Source organism: Rhinolophus sinicus, linkage group LG12, assembly GCF_036562045.2.
Source record: "Rhinolophus sinicus isolate RSC01 linkage group LG12, ASM3656204v1, whole genome shotgun sequence".
In the NCBI taxonomy this organism is placed as follows: domain Eukaryota; kingdom Metazoa; phylum Chordata; class Mammalia; order Chiroptera; family Rhinolophidae; genus Rhinolophus; species Rhinolophus sinicus.
Genome location: NC_133761.1, coordinates 36,788,500 through 36,805,265, shown reverse-complemented (window position 1 = coordinate 36,805,265; position 16,766 = coordinate 36,788,500). Strand labels below are relative to the sequence as shown.

At 35.0% G+C, this 16,766-nt stretch overlaps 1 protein-coding gene across 11 annotated transcripts in view; it reads left to right on the top strand.

The window, feature by feature from the left end:
- ESRP1 (epithelial splicing regulatory protein 1) overlaps positions 1–16,766 on the top strand; it is a 63,483-nt gene that overhangs the window by 38,626 nt on the left and 8,091 nt on the right. For 6 of the 11 annotated variants that reach the window (XM_074316408.1, XM_074316407.1, XM_074316406.1 and 3 more), the window contains one exon: positions 13,492–13,642. The exons of 4 other annotated variants lie outside the window; for them this stretch is intronic. In XM_074316408.1, the coding sequence (XP_074172509.1) occupies positions 13,492–13,642 (151 nt within the window). Of the gene's footprint in view, positions 1–13,491; positions 13,643–16,766 lie in introns of those variants that run through there. One more of the 11 variants, XR_012490665.1, reaches the window with a different exon arrangement.

Below are 16,766 nucleotides of genomic sequence, written 5' to 3'. Positions count from 1 at the left end.
GAGCACAGTGTCTACCTACTCTGCAATTTTCATCAGAAGTCTTCAGATACCTTCAGAATTGACATATTTTTAATCTTAGGTTCTTTTTCGTTGTGCTCAGTTTTTGGGGAGCAGAAGGGTATATTGGAAAGTTGTCAGACTGTAAGTTGGAAGAACTGAGTTTTAGTCTCATCTCGTTTAACTAGGGAAAGTTACTTAACCTTTGTGGTTCTTAAAATGATGGGATTGGTGAAATTTAGAGTCCCTTCCAAGTCCAATTGCCTGTGATTCTTTGTTCTCAATTCTCTTTTCATAAAATTTATTTTAGAAATCTTTATTGAGCCAATAACCAGGTCACTATTAAAATAAAATTTTAGTTTAGCACAGGTAGTATTGCTCAAAATTTTAAAAATTATACCTGGTCCTGTTTTTTCTTCCCAAACTATTTAGACTGAATGTTTTAAGTACATTCACCAATATGTGAGTTTTTGATAAGTGGCCTCAAACTAACCTATATGATCACTACAGTTGCTATGTTGCATTATATTTTTCTTTCTTCTCTGTCTCTAGTTTTCTAGTAGGGAGCAAGAACTTTGGAATCCCAGTAGTAGTGAAGCTTGTAACCACTGTTAATTGTATTTATTTTTTAAGGAAGTTTTAAAACATTCAATAATGTTATGGGAAATATTTTTTATTCTATTGGGAAAAAAGAATAGGGAGATAGCCATGATAATTGACAGGTGACTATCTTATGAAGGTTATGAAGGCTCAGAAGCATGAATAATTGTTTATGGTTGAGTGCCGTGTCAGGCCTCTAGCCCAATCCCAAATTGTCACCCCTTCTGGACTCTGACAATCACTTCCTGGTAGTGGGCTCTGATTATAAGAAAGATCTTTGTCTACCTTTCTTACACCATCAGAATGTCAGAAGTGGAATGCATTGTTCCACTGGGTGCCTGGTGCAGTTTCTGGTGCCTACATTACATGTACAGAGTATATGGTTCCACCATTGACTTGCTATCTCGGCGCTGTTAAAAGAAGGAATTTCTTAGAAATAGTTTTCAATCACAGTAAGATGAGAACTCCAGTCTTGAGTTGAAGCCCCAACAGCAGGAGGAACTGACATTAATGGCTTAACAACCCCTGTAATTTTGGGCCCCTACCTATAGGTAATTTTTTTCCATTAGTAGTTTTAAAGTTTGTAATGCCCTCATTATTAAGTCTAAGAGCATAACCATTTCTTGTAAAAGCAGCTTATTTCTACCTAAGCAACAAATATATATTTCGTAATATCAAGGCATCCTGCAATGTTTGGTTTGTTATATAATGTTACTATATTCCGGAATTCTTTGCACTTGAACCAAAAGGATACCAAAGCTCTGAGAGATGCCTGCATTTCCTATTTTGAACACTTAACCTTTCTTGTTTCAGTTTCCTTTTTTAAATTGCATTTTTTGAGGTAAGTCTAGGTTCACATGCAGTTGTAACCAATAGTACCAGAGATCCCATATACACTTTTCCTAGTTTCTCCCAGTAGTAACATTTAACAACCAATTTACTTATTAATTTTTTGTTGTTGAAATTTCTCTTATAGGAACAAGCAAAATGATAACTTTTGGTTTAAAAAGTAATTTTTACAACTTCAATATTTAGAACCACAAATACGAACTCAAATTTAGCATACAATGAAATTACACTGGAATGTTGTAATAGTGCTGTGTCAAACAATGTTGTAATGGAGAGACACCAGATAATTTTTGTTGGCAGGAATTTTATTACAACTCTCAGGATTTTCAGTTTGGATGATATTTCTAAATGTAAGCAAGAAGAACTGCTGTGGGCAATTCACTCTCTACTATAGTCAGTGAGAATTCAGTTTAGGTTTTGTAGAAGAAATAGTCATTTGCTAGTCTAAAGACCTTATTCATATAATGAGCAGTTCAGGGAATTAAAATGCAATATGCCTAAAGTTCTTTTTAGCATTGCAGAAAATGATCAAGCACAGTGAACCTCAAGGAAAAATAATTCAGCCACTCAAAAAGCCTGACAAGATTGGTTTCGATTTATAGGTTTGTTTTTCTAAGGATTTTTTCTTACAAAATTGGGATCATATTACATGTCATTTTCAAGCATAAGTTTAAAAATCTGTATCTATAGAAATTTGCAAACATAAGTTGAGGGAATATTACCCTGTTTTAACAATATTGATATTTTGCCAATTTTGTTCCATTTATTTCTACTGTTTGTCCTGCTACACTCTACTACCAAAACACTTTGAAGCATAAAACCTTAAGGTCATTTCTTTCACCTGCTACTGTTTGTGTCAAATATACCTTAAATTAAGCACCTTCTTCTTCTTTTTTTTTTAAAGATTTTATTGGGGAAGGGGAACAGGACTTTATTGGGGAATAGTGTGTACTTCCAGGACTTTTTTCCAAGTCAAATTGTTGTCCTTTTAATCTTAGTTGTGCAGGGTGCTATTGAGCTTCAAGTTGTTGTCCTTTCACTCTTAGTTGTGGAGGGCGCAGCTCAGCTCCAGGTCCAGTTGCCGTTGCTAGTTGCAAGGGGCACAGCCCACCATTCCTTGCGGGAGTCGAACTGGCAACCTTGTGGTTGAGAGCCCATGCTCCAACTAACTGAGCCACCCGGGAGGCAGCTCAACTCAAGGTGCTGTGTTCAATCTTAGTTGCAGGGGGCGCTGCCTACCATCCCTTGCAGGACTCAAGGAATTGAACTGGCAACCTTGTGATTGAGAGCCCACTGGCCCATGTGGGAATCGAACCGGCAGCCTTTGGAGTTAGCAGCATGGAACTTTACCCGCCTGAGCAACCAGGCCAGCCCCCAAGCACCTTATTCTTAAAGCATTAATGACTAAAGAGAACTTAACTAAAATAATATGCACCAACATTGATAAACAAAACCCTATTTTGCATCTGCTACCCTTTTTAAGCATTTCCTTGCTGATATTACACTGAAGCAGGCCCGAGGGAAGAACTGATGTTTGTCTATGAAGTATATTTAACAATGCAGACTACTGATTTTTATTTTCTTTATTGTATGTTAGGTGATCTTTTAAACTATTAGGTTGGTGCAAAAGTAATTGCGGTTTTTACAATTCTTTTTTCAACCTTTTAAACTGCAGTTACTTTTGCACCAATCTAATACTTCTTCAAAAAAAAGGGAAGAATGTCACCCAAAGCAAAATGCTTTATTAGCAAAAATTTTCCATTTCAATTCAAAATAATCAACACACTATCTCTGGAAAGATGGCCAATAATAACCAAGAAGCTGGAACAGTGTTGCTTCTAGAGAGTGGTTCAGATTTGTTGTGGGGAAGGGTGTGATGGAGTATACCACTTGCTCTGTATTTGTACCTTCCAACATTGTACTCTGTTCCTATTCAAAAAGACAAAACTGCACTTTTTAAAAATGACCAAGATACAATTAAAAGTAACTAGTGAATGCATAAACACAAATGTCTATAATCAATGTTTTGCTTGCTTCTTCATCTAGATTTTTCTGCAAAATATTACTTTTAAAATGTCATTTTAAACATGTAAGAGGATCAATTGTGTTACGATTTTGTACTTTCAATCAAGCAATAAGATTACTTTCAAAATAATTTCTAGTATAGGATTTAGTTTTCAAATTAAAAGTGAGGCTCTGTGGGGGCTATCATTGTTTTGAGTAAACAGAGTGTCACTTGACTATGTATTTGAAATATATGATAAGCCCCTGTAGTAGGGGCTTATATTTTATAATCTTTGACATATTGTTGGAGTAAATTTAAGTTTAGTTACCAAATTTTGACAGTGCATATATTTGCTGACTGTGTAGGTGAACTAGATTCCTGGAAGATTTCTTTATGCATTCCAAAGTGTTTTCACATTTGTTGGTTACTTAACCTTTCTCCAAGAGGTAGCTACACATGCATAAAGAAGCTTATGCAGTCACGTGCCGTATAACATTTCATTCATAATGGTCATTGATGGACTGCATATAGGAAGGTGGTCCCAATAGAGCTGAAAAATTTCTAATGCCTGGTCATAGCTGTCGTAACTTCACATTGCAACGCATTATGCAATTACTTACCAGTGTGTTCAGTACAGTAACATGCTGTACAGGTTGGTACCCTAGAAGCTGTAGGGGAACAGAATTTGTCACACCAAAATATGTCTTTTGGCATAAGGATTATTTTAGGCTGGTTAAGTTAAAGAAACAGTGGACATGGGAGAAACTCTTAAAACCAACTTGAAGTCACCCTTTGTAAAAGGCATTTACATTTTTAAGGAAAGTCTCCATTTGTAAGAATGTGCCCCGTCCCTGTACCCAGAAGAGGGGAATGACCTTTTCTCTAGAAAGTCTTAGGACCTAAAATAATCTTAAATCTGCATAACAACCTTACCCTGTTTATCGTGCTTTTCCTGGTAACCTCCCATAACTGACTCCCCCAACCCCAACATCTTTTTTGGTCTTTAGCTGAATGTGGTATTAAGGCGATGGCTTCAGCCGTTTTGGTTACTCAATTATCCTAAGTCTCTCCCATGTATACAGAAAGTATATATGTTACTTAAGGTAGAAGAAAGAGTAATTTTCCTCCCCTACAGAGCGGTAAGCTATACCATATAATCAAGGTGTGCAGTGTAGCTGGCTATACCCTCTCGGTTTGTATAAGTGCACTATATAATGTTCCCAGGACCACAGAATCCATGCACTTCTCAGAGTCAAGCTGAGTCAATGTATTACTGTATATGACCTTTCAGAAGAGCTAACAGAAATCAAGGTTCAAGATGTAGTTAGTGATCAGTCCATGGACAGCCACAGTATTAAACTCATAAAGAATGCTAAAAAGTCCAACTTGTTGAGATGGTTGATTTCAGGTGAAAATACAAAGTTCAGAAATTTCCTACATGAAAATTGGCTCTAGCCTTTATACTTGTTAATATTGAAATAGATTTCTCCAGTCACTTTACATATACAATGTCTTTGTAACACTAGGGGTTTTAATGCAAAGGCTGGTATTTCCTATGTTAGTGTGTTGTGACCATCCAGAGGGGAGAGTTAGTTCTCTAATCTTTTATTTCTCTAACAGAATAGATAATGCTCTGATCCTCTTTTCTCTAGGAAATATGACAAGTCCTCAGATAATGAATATTGGCAACTATGAATGCTTTTATTGTGGAATGCCACCTGATAACATTAACGAGTGTTACCAATGTTTTGTAATTTATAATATTAAATAAATAAAGAATATTAAGACGCTTGTTTTTGCTAGAGTGTATTATGAGTGCTATGTAGTAGGCATCCTGGCACCCAGTACTTTCATATATCTTTACCTGATAAAGAATTTTATATGACTTACTAGGATACAATGAATATTGTAAAATTAGGTGATATAAACTGGGTCTGGGAAAATAATAAGATAGGAAGCATTGTTTGAGTAGTCTGGCAATAGAATCTCAGGCAATTAAATTAATATTGGCATAACAGTAATGGATTCAGCAGGTGGTCAGACCTACCAAAGGCTTGCTGAAGGAGCCTCAGCTTTCCTCATGAGTACTGTCTTTATAGCAGCGATGTGCCAGCGGTGTTCTGAATGTAAACCTTTGGAAAAGCGCCTCTCCTGCTTCAGCAAGCCACACTCAGATGGTTTTAAGAAATGAGCACATGTATATATTATAAAGTTCTTGACAATTTCCTCCACTGCAGTACTCCATGTCTTCTCTATATAGGTAAAATAATTTTTAGACCCAATGTAGAGACAAACTATTTTCCTTTGAAGTTATGAGTTTTGCAATTCAAGGTTCTTTTCGTCTGACAACCTGCTGAGTCCATTTGTTATGCCAATATTAATTTAATTGCCTGAGATTCTGTTGCTAGACAACTCAAACATTACTTACTGTCCTGTATTTTCCAGCTTCACCTTTACTTGGTAATCTGTTCAGTTTTAAGTTCATTTTAATATGTTTTAAATATTCTTTCCAGGTTATTTGGTTCCTAACTTTATGTAACATGACTCTGACAATTAGAAATTATTTTTATTCCAATATATGAAATTTTTTTGTGATTCCCTTCATTGCTTCAATATCTAGAAAGTTCTGTCATCCTTAAATGGAATTTTCTTCTCATGTTTTTTATTGTTCCTTTTCTGTCCTTAATTGATTATGTACAGTGTATGTTTAACTCTTTACACCATTTGAAATTTATTTTGCTATACAGCATGAAGTGAAAATGGTTTTGCTCAGTTGCTAAACAATTGCTTTCTAAGCATTATCAAATAACTCTGTCCTAGGTATTGTCTCTTGACTCTCAGCCTCCATATCTGTCCTTATATATTCTATAGCACTACAGCTGGGAGCCTGAAAACTACCTTTTTCAGAGTTTCTTGCTAGCTGGGTATTAGTTTCTGCCAATGGGAGGCAGTCACATGGGATTAACAGGTAGAAAAAATGTGAAAGCTATTTTTCTGTGTGTGGCAAAAGTATTAGCGGGAATGCAGACTCCTAGGCTCTTGATAACATCACCTTCCCTGTGTTAATTCTCCAGCCATAGAACAGTTGGTGTTCATCTATGGGCAACATAATTTACTTCCCTTTACTCTGGTTTTGTATACCTTTGTAATCAATTCCCTGTATTAAATCCCTCTCTGGAGGAATACAAAATCCCATTCACCTCCCTTCTACCCCCTATACTCTTTCCTCCCTCCTCCCTAAACAAGTACCAGTCTATTTTCTATTTCCATGGATTTGCCTGTTCTGGATATTTTATATAAATGAAATCATACCATATGTGGTGTTTAGTGACTGGCTTCTTTTATATAGCATATTTTCGAGGTTCATGTTGCAGCATGAATCAGTATTTCATTCTTTTTTATGGCTAATTAATGTTCTGTTGTACGGCTATACCACATTTAGTTTATAAGTTCATCAGATATTTGGAGTTGATAATCGTTTTTGGCTATTAGTAATGATACCGTATACATCTGCATTCAAGTTTTTGGGTGGAAATAGATTTTCAGTTTTCTTGGGTATGTACCTAGGACTAGAATTGGTGGGTCAATGGTAATTCCATGTTTAACATTTGAGAAACAGCCAAATGTTTTCCAAAGGGTCTTCATTCTTCTGACATTCCCACCAGCTATGCACAAAGTTTCCAATTTCTCTGCATCCTTTTCAACTCTTAACTGCCTTATTTTAACCATTTTGGTGAGTCAATTTGCTATCTCATTATGGTTTTGAATTGCATTTCCTTAACGACTATTGATTTTGAGCATTTTTATATGTGCTTATTAGCCATTCATGTATTTTCTTTGGAGAAATGTTTATTCAAATCTTTGCACATTTTTTCCGTTATATACTACGAGTTTGTACATGTATATTTTCAATCTTTTAAATTGTAGTAAAACCATAACATTTATCCTCTTAACTATTTTTAAATGTACAGTTCAGTAGTGTTAACTATATTCGCATTGTTGTGTAACAGTCCTCTGGAACTTTTTCATCTTAAAAAACAATACCCACCAAACACAACTTCCATTTCCCCTTCCGCCCAGTCCCTGGCAAGTACCCTTGTACTTTCTTTTTTTTGTTTTTACCTATTTTTCATTATTAGTTTCAGGTGTATAAAACAACTTAATAATTAGACATTTATACCCCCTCACAAAGTGATAACCCCCCTCCCAGTCTACTACTCTTCTGTCATCATATATACGAGGTCAGACAATTAACTTCACGAACTCATCCTAGAAAAAGTGCTACATACCTCATTGCTGAATATCACTATGGTCACCTTTGAAGTACTCCCCTTGGGAAGCTATGCACTGTTGCCAGCGCCTAGTCCACCCTTCAAAGCAGTTTTGGAACTCTTTCTGGAATGGCCATCAGAGCTGTTGTCTTATGACCCTTGATGTCCTTCCTGAATGTCATCAAAATGTCTTCCTTTCAATATTTCCTTTATCTTTGGATAAAGAAAGAAGTCACAGGGGGTCAGATCAGGTGAGTAGGGAGGGTGTTCCAATACAGTTATTTGTTTACTGACTGAAAACTCTCTCACAGTGCTGTGTGAGCTGGTGCATTGTCGTGATGCAAGAGCCATAAATTGTTGGTGAAAAGTTCAGGTCATTTTTGTCTAACTTTTTCACACAGCCTTTTCAGCATTTCCAAATAGTAAACTTGGTTAACTGTTTGTCCAGTTGGTACAAATTCATAATGAAAAATCCCTCTGCTACCGAAAATGGTTAGCAGTGTCATTGCAACAAATTCACGAACTTAATTGTCAGACCACCTCATAGCTCTTACTATACTATTGACTAAGTTCCCTATGCTATACTTTACATCCCACGAACATATATGTGTGTGTGTGTATATATATATATATATATACATATATATATATATATATATATATATATATATATATATATATATATATATATTTAATTATAGTTGATACTCGATATTCTACATCAGCTTCAGGTGTCCAAAGTGGTCTGGCATCTACACAATCTATGAAGTGATCCCCCCAATAAGTCCAGTGCCCATCTGGCACCCTACATGAGCTTTACAACATTATTGGTTATATTCCCCACACTGTATTTCACATTACTGTGACTATTTTTATGTCTACCAGTTTCTACTTTTTAATTCTTTCACCTACTCCCCCGTTCACCAATGCCCCTCCCATCTAGCAGCCATCAGTTTTTTCTCTGTATCTCTAAATCTAGTTCGGTTTTTTTGCTCGCTTATTTTGTTCTTTAGATTCTACATAAAGTGAAATCATAGAGTATTTATCTTTTGCAGTCTGACTTATTTAATTTAGCATAATATTCTCTAGATCTAGCCATGTTGTTGCAAATGGTAAGATTTCTTTTTCTTTTTTTTTTTTTTTTTGGCAGAGTAATACTCCATTGTATAAGTGTACCACAATTTCTTTATTCCGTTGTCTATTTATGGGCATTTTGGTTGTTTCCATATCTTGGCTATTGTGAATAGCGCTGCAATAAACATAGGGGTGTATACATTTTCTCAAATTTGTGTTTTGGGTTTCTTTGGATAGATATCCAGGAGTGGAGTTGCTGGGTCATAAGGTAGTTCTATTTAATTTTTTGAGGAACCTCCATACTGTTTTCCATAGTGGCTGTACCAATCTGCAATCCCACCAACAGTGTACAAGGGTTCCCTTTTCTTCACATCCTCACCAACATTTGATTTATTGATGATAGCCATTCTAACAGGAATGGGGTGTTATCTCATAGTGTCTTTTATTTGCGTTTCTGTGATGATCAATGACATTGAGCATCTTCATATGTCTATTGGCCATCTGTCCTCTTTAGAGAGCTGTCTCTTCATGTACTCTGCCCATTTTTTAATTGGGTTGTTTTTTTGTTGTTGTTGTCTTTTATAAATTTTGGATATTAACCTCTTATCCGATGTATCATTGACAAATATCTTCTCCCATTCAGTAGGATGACTTTTTGTTTTATTGATGGTTTCCTTAGCTGTGAAAAAACTTTTTAGTTTGATATACTCCCATTTGTTTTATTTTTTTCGTTTGCTTCCCTTGCCCGAGGGGATATATCAGTAAAAATATTACTATGGGTAATGTCTGCAAGATTACTTCCTATATTTTCTTCTAGCAATTTTATGGTTTCGGATCTTACATTTAAGTCTTTAATCCATTTTGCATATGCTCATTCTTGTATATAGCGTAAGAAGGTGGTCCAGTTTCTCCTTTTTTTTTTTTTGCATGTATCTGTCCAGTTTTCCGAGCACCGTTTATTGAATAGACTGTCTTTAATGTTCATTCTTGCTTCCTTTGTCATAGATTAAATGAGCAAATAGGCATGGATATATTTCTAGGCTCTCTAGGCTGTTCCATTGATCTATATGTCTGTTTTTATGCCAATACCATGCTGTTTTGATTACTATAGCCTTGTAGTATAATTTGATATCAGGTAGCGTGGTACCTCCCGCCTTGTTCTTATTTCTCAGGATTGCTGTGACTAGGGTTCTTTTATGGTTCCATATAAATTTTAGGATTATTTTTTTTTAGTTTTGTGAAAAATGTCATTAGTATTTTGATAGGGATTGCATTGAATCTATATATTGCTTTGAGTAATATAGACATTTTAACTATATAAATTCTTCCTATCTGTGAGCATTGTATATGTTTCCATTTATTTATATCTTCTTTAATTCCTTTGCACATTTTTAAGTTGGGTTATTTTTCTTACTGTTTTTCATTTGTAAAATTTATATGTTCTAGATAAGAGGCCTTATAAGATATGATTTACACATATTTTCTCCCAGTCTATGGGTTGTCTTCATTTTTCTTGGTGGTATCCTTTAAAGCACAGAAGTTTTAAATTTTGATCAAGTGCAATTTATTTCTTCTTTTCTCATGTATACTTTTGTTGCCACATATAAACCCAGGTCATGAAGATTTACTACTATATATTGTGTAAGAGTTTTGTAGTTTTAGCTCTTATATTTAGGAATATTATTTAATTTGAATTTTTTATGTAGGGTGAGGTAGAGGTCTAAATTCATCCTTTTGTATGTGGATAATCCATTGTTCCGGCACCACTTATTGAAGAGACTATTCTTTCCTCATTGAATTATCTTGGAACCATTGTAAAAAATCATGGATCATAAATGTAAGAGTTGAATTTCTGGCCTTTCAACTGGACTCCATTGATTATTGCCTACCAGTAAGGGAGAACCACACCATTTTGATTACTATAGTTTTGTAGCAAGTTTTGAATTCAAGGCAATGTTAAGTTCTCCTACTTTGCTCTTTTTCAAGAGTTTGACTGTCCCGGACCCTTTGCATTTCTGTGTTTTAGGTTCTATTTCATTGATTCTGCAAAAACCCCAGTTGGAATTTTGATAGCTATTGCATTGAATCTGTGTAGTTTAAGACAGTATTGCCATTTTAGCAATATTAAGTCTCCTGTTTATGATCATGGGCTGTCTTTCCATTTATTTAAATGATCTTTTGTTTTTTAACAATGTTTTGTGATTTTTCAGTGTACGTGTCTTGCTCTTCCTTTGTTAAATGTTTTTCTTAGTATTTTTTATCTCATTGTGAGTGGAATTGCTTTCTTAATTTCATTTTTGGATTGTTCGTTGTGGTGTATACAAATCCAATTGATTTATTTTGTGTATTGACCTTGTATCTTAAACCTTGCTGAGCTGATTAGTTCTAGTGGTTTTTTAGTAAATTCATTTTTTTTCATATACAAGTAAGTTTACCTTGTCTCTCTTCTGTCATTTTTATTCCGTGTATTACTTTATTTTTGCTGATTATTATTTCAGTAATCTAAAAGAACTTGGAATTTAGGTTGATAAAAAATTCTTATTTTCATGCCCTGTCACGTAGATTCACAGGTTATTTAATTATCCTTAAGATGCCTTGTATACAGCAGGTAATCCTAACGCAAAAAATAAGGATGTGAATCCAAGTTGTGTGTTTAGGCTTATAGTACCTTATAGATGGTGAACATAATTGTCATTTTATAACCTTCAATTTCTAGTTGGACAATTTTTATCTTTCTATTTTTTCTTGGTTGTAGTTTGAAGGTACTAGACACCTACATTTAATTTATAGGAGCTCTTTAGCCAAAGGAATAGAATATGCCAGGACAGAGCCATGTAAGTAGGTTGTATATTATGAAAATGATCTGACTTTCATATGCAGTGTAGAAAGTCTGGGTAACTCGTAATGAAATATACAAAGTCTTCATGGTCTTTGTGTATTAGCGTTAGTATTTCTCAGACATTTCACATGAATAAATATGTTGTTTGAATGAATGATGGTTATATGGGGGAAAAGCATTGAACTAGAAGTTGAGAGATCTGGATGGTGTTCTGGTTTGGTGGAGAGCTAATTTCACCAAGAACCTTTGGGAAATAATTTAACTCTTAGTTTTAGTTTCCACTTCTGTAAAAATGAGGTGTGGCTGAATAATGGCTAAAGTCCTACTCAGTCTGAACAGCATTCCCTCTTTGATTTCACCGTTGCACATAGGTTGACTTTTATTTAGTCTCAAAACAGGCTCTCCTCAGGGGGAGTTATATTAGGTTAGTGCAAAAGTAATTGTGGTTTAAAAGATTAAAACTATTGCAAAAACAGCAATTACTTTTGCACCAATCTAATAAAAATTCTCTCCAAGTGACTCTAATATGCAAACAAGTTGAAGATCTCTGCTTTAGAAGTTGAAAAGTTTAAGGGCAGCTTGATGTCAAATAATATTTTCAGGCTCCCATATTTTTAAAATGATGAAATAGAATGATGTTTATGGAAATAGCAAAAGTTAAATAACAAATTATTGAATTTTATGGTTTATGGAATAATTTGGTATGTTAACTCTTGAATCTGAAGAACAATTCTGTGAAACTTGGGAGGTTCTATCACCCCCATTTAGCAAATGCTGTAATTGAAGTTTAGAGAAATCAAGTGAATTGCTCAAGGTTACTGTGTTAATAAAAAAATTGATCTGGAATTAGATGCACATCTGTTACCATTCCTATCAACCCATCAGTTAGGATTATGTGGGATAGATAATCTCAAAGATTTGTAGTCCCTTGCATTTTGTGTTTACTTGTCTTTGAAATGTGATAATTACTTACTTAGAAATATTTATAAGGGTTAATAATCTAAAACTGTGGTTCTTTATTGCTTTTTAAGCTAATTATTTAAAAATTTTCCCAATATATTTTCTTCAATTATGGGTTTCTGGCCACTAATTGTGATGGAAAACAGATTGGGTTAGGGACAGGGTGAAACGAATTTCATAACATGATAATCACTTGAGTTACCACATAAAGAATAATTAGGTATTCACTTGGCTTGTGCTCCTTGGAAGTAATTGCTACAGATATACCTTGAGGGACCCATACATCAGTTTCCCCTTGTGTTAATGGTGATTGGTTTAATTTGTTGTGCATCCTTTCCAATTTACCTGCCTCCCCCTCGAAATTTCAGTCAGTTTGGAAGAAGTAACTCCTAGGTGCTATAGTACTTTACTGTATTACTGTGTTGTACCTTTGCTTGCGTATGGGTGGAACAGTCTGTTTCTCGGAGAAATCACTTGGAAGACTTCTAGTTTCTGTCGCAATGGTTCCTGTTAGTCCTTTGTATTCATGCCTTAGTATTCCTGGTAACTAGCCAGTTAATCATCAATGAGCTGGGCTTTGGAAGTGGTGCTTTGTGGTTGAATGACTATGAAGATTTAATTCTCTCTTTCCTATCCCTTTAAGAATCTCAGATAGAACTGGATCTTTGGGGAAGTCCTGCATTTAACTCTGCATTAACCCTTCTACCTTTCAACTTTTGGCTTTTGTGGAAATGTGGGACAGAACTGCTATAGTGTTCTTATCTGGCTTGGGAGAGATAACTGAGAATTCTAAGATCACCTTGAGATAATCTGTTTCTTTAAGTAACTAATGTTTTTAGAGTAAATATTCGACATTGTCTGTTCCTATTGGTTCACTGTGCTTTCTCTCCCTTTAGCCCCCCAGGTTCGCCCAATAGTCTTGGCTACTTCCCTACAGCTGCTAATCTTAGCGGTGTCCCTCCACAGCCTGGCACGGTGGTCAGAATGCAGGGCCTGGCCTACAATACTGGAGTTAAGGAAATTCTTAACTTCTTCCAAGGTTACCAGGTCAGTAGCTTAAAGAAGAAAAATACTCAGTGCCCTTATTACTTGAGTTGATTTGCCTAAAGAATGCAGCCAGGAAAGAAGCAGATTCTCTGAAACTCATGTGCTGCTAGATTGCTTATGGAGGCAAAAAGAACTAGTCAAAGTCAGGGAGATTAGTGTGAGTACTAACTTAAAATTCATCCCTCTGACAAGATTAAGGCTTTTCCGTGCTATTTTTAATTGTTTCAACTTGGAGCTTTTTCTGAAAAATGGGCTTTGGAAAAGCTCTTCAGGGCACACAGCAGTGTGAGTCTTTTCATCTAGAATAGGATTGGCTACAGATTTTCCCTCAAAGTCAAATTCTTGACTAACAAAAAAAGTACTTAAACTTGGAGTTTAAGAAGAGTATTTCAAAAGTGGTCAGAGACTTCTCTGCTTAAACGGGAAAAAACAAAAGAGACTCAATGAATCTTTAGATGGTAATTCCTTAAAATGAGCTGTAGGATGTTCAGATGTAATTATCTGCTGTTAATTCTTAGTATTTACTCTTATCATTTTCTTCTACCACTGCCTGTGTCCATCAGTTGTTTTCTGACTTAATCCAAAGAATGAGATGTTTCTTGGAAAGAGCTCTTTAACAGTGAGCAAAATCTCATTGTCATCTCATCTGAGCGGACTTCTTTCCTTCCTCAAATCACATAATACCTAGAACCCGAACTCTTCTTTCTTGCAATGTCTAAAAAACAGTATCGTGCAGTCTTTTAATTGTACTAGTAGCAAAAATTGTCTTTCCTTTTGGATCTGAACTTTGTTTGAGTCTTTAGAGGTAAGAAGACTTTATAGGCATAATTATCAAATCCTATAATAGCCCTTGATCATTTATAGTACAGCATTATAAGGGTTGTGCCTGCAGAAACTGCTTCACTGTTAGAATGGGTTTACAAGCTTGGTGTCTTGTGAATCATGGAGGATTGTGGAGCTCAGTTAAAATTACCTTGGTGGGGATGCCCCATACCTACCAAGTTACCATATATAGTGGTCTAAGGGCTTTTAACATACAGAGCATATTTTCTGACAAATGAAGAAAATCTGTCTCTGATAGTGAAAAACTAAATGAAGGTAGACAAAAGTTATCTTTTGTTACTGCCTGGTTTAGCACATTGTTAACAGAAGTGAGATATTTTTCAGAGATCAGTAGATGCTTTGCTTCTTCCCTAAACAGTTATGCTTCCTGTTGGAAGCCCTCGCAAAGATTTTTTTTTTAAAGTTACTTTCCAAACTTCGTGTCTGATTCATTAGATTATGAAAGGAATACAGTTTTACTGAAGGCTATTGAAAAAGTTGCTTAATCTCATGGAGAAAACATTTGAGTTTTATATTTTCCCCCATTGTTTTCCAATTCTGTAATGTACAAGCAAAGTTTCAGGTTTTAGTGGTCAGCTGAATTAATTTCTTTTTTTATTTTGACTAGTCTAATTTTACTTTCACACTAAATAAAATTAAGCAGTCATACACATAAATCGGTTATGAGATTAAGCAAAATTGTTGTTTATTATGAAGAGTGCCCCAGCTAGCTTTTGTGGATGTTTATGCTACCACAAACAAGTAATAGCAGTTATTTCTAGATTTATGGCTTCAAAACTGAGATAAAATAACTTCAGTCTGCAGCAGATTATCTTCTAGTAGCTTCTAGGGAATCATTCAGGGTTGGAATAGAGTTATCTGGTATCATCAGAAGCACAAGGATTGTGCAAAATGATTCTACCTTAAGGCATTTGGCCTTCCATTTCTGAAGTGCTTGGAATTTATGAGCTGGATCAATGAATTAGGATCATGTAGGAAGCTCAGTTATCCAATTCAGTATATCAGAATATTCAGTTGTCTCCCTCAGTAATTTGAGTAGTTACAATGCATGCATTCAAAATCTTTTGTATCCTAATTTCACATCACTTATACATAAAAGCTCATATTTTCTCCTGTCTCTATGCCTTCTTATTTTTCCCTCTTCTCAATTATTTTAGTAATAGCCATTAGCTATGGGATTCCAGATTCTTTAGATATCACTTTGTCAGAAGACTAAATCAGTGGATGACTTTTGGGGGAAAAAAACTGTTCTCTTAAGTGTAATCTGTGTTTATCTTTGCCAACTGTGTATTTGTTGCTCTTGCTGATTTAATGGGAGATTTTCATTTTATTTCTGGTTATTTATGATTCATTTTACATAATTTCATGATTTACTCATATTAAGCAAATCCTTCATAATAATTGGTTGAGTGAATGAAATCTCTTGAGACTTTGATTCTGTCTTTAAAATAAAAGATATATATCTTGATGTAATTATGGCATATGTCAATATCTACACATATTATTTTTAAATGTGTCATTTGCTGAATAGGGCGGGATTTACACAAAGGGAAGAATTCTATTTGCCTAAGCAGGTTGCAGGACATGGGCTCTGCTAGCAAATCTGCTGTCTTCTAAAGTATCTCAGTTAGGCACATTTTGATAAATTAGGTTAATAGAATGAGGACAGAACTTACGAAGACAGACTAATATGAAAATAGTTGGTAATGAGAATGTCATTCTGGTAATGAAAATAAACCTATATCTATGTTTTAGTTGATGGGCCTGTTATTCTGAAATGAACTCTCAAGAATCCTTATATAATTCCTTTAACTTTTTTATTTGTTCTTTCCATTACTCTTTACTGTCAACGACTTTGCATTTTCAGTAACTGCTTGTTTTTGTTTCTCCTCAAAGTACTGACTTTAATTGTTATCTCTTTGGGCCTTTCACTGCTAAGATTGTTACTTGCTCTCCTACTGAGAGATTAGATTGATATTATAAATGCATCTAATGCTATTTAAAATTCATAGAGTTGTTTGGATATATTGGGCTTATTTTATAATATCTTGCAAATAGTTGGTGCTGAAATATTTGCTATCTAGTCATACCTATGATATCATGGAAACTACTATTACCAAGATCTGAAGTGTTTGGTGGTGTTTATTGTGATATGGTGTTCCTTTTTTATCCAGATGTTCTACCGTGTTTCTCCGAAAATAAGACTGGGTCTTATATTAATTTTTGCTCCAAAAGACACATTAGGGCTTATGTTCCAGGGATGTCATCCTGGAAAATCATG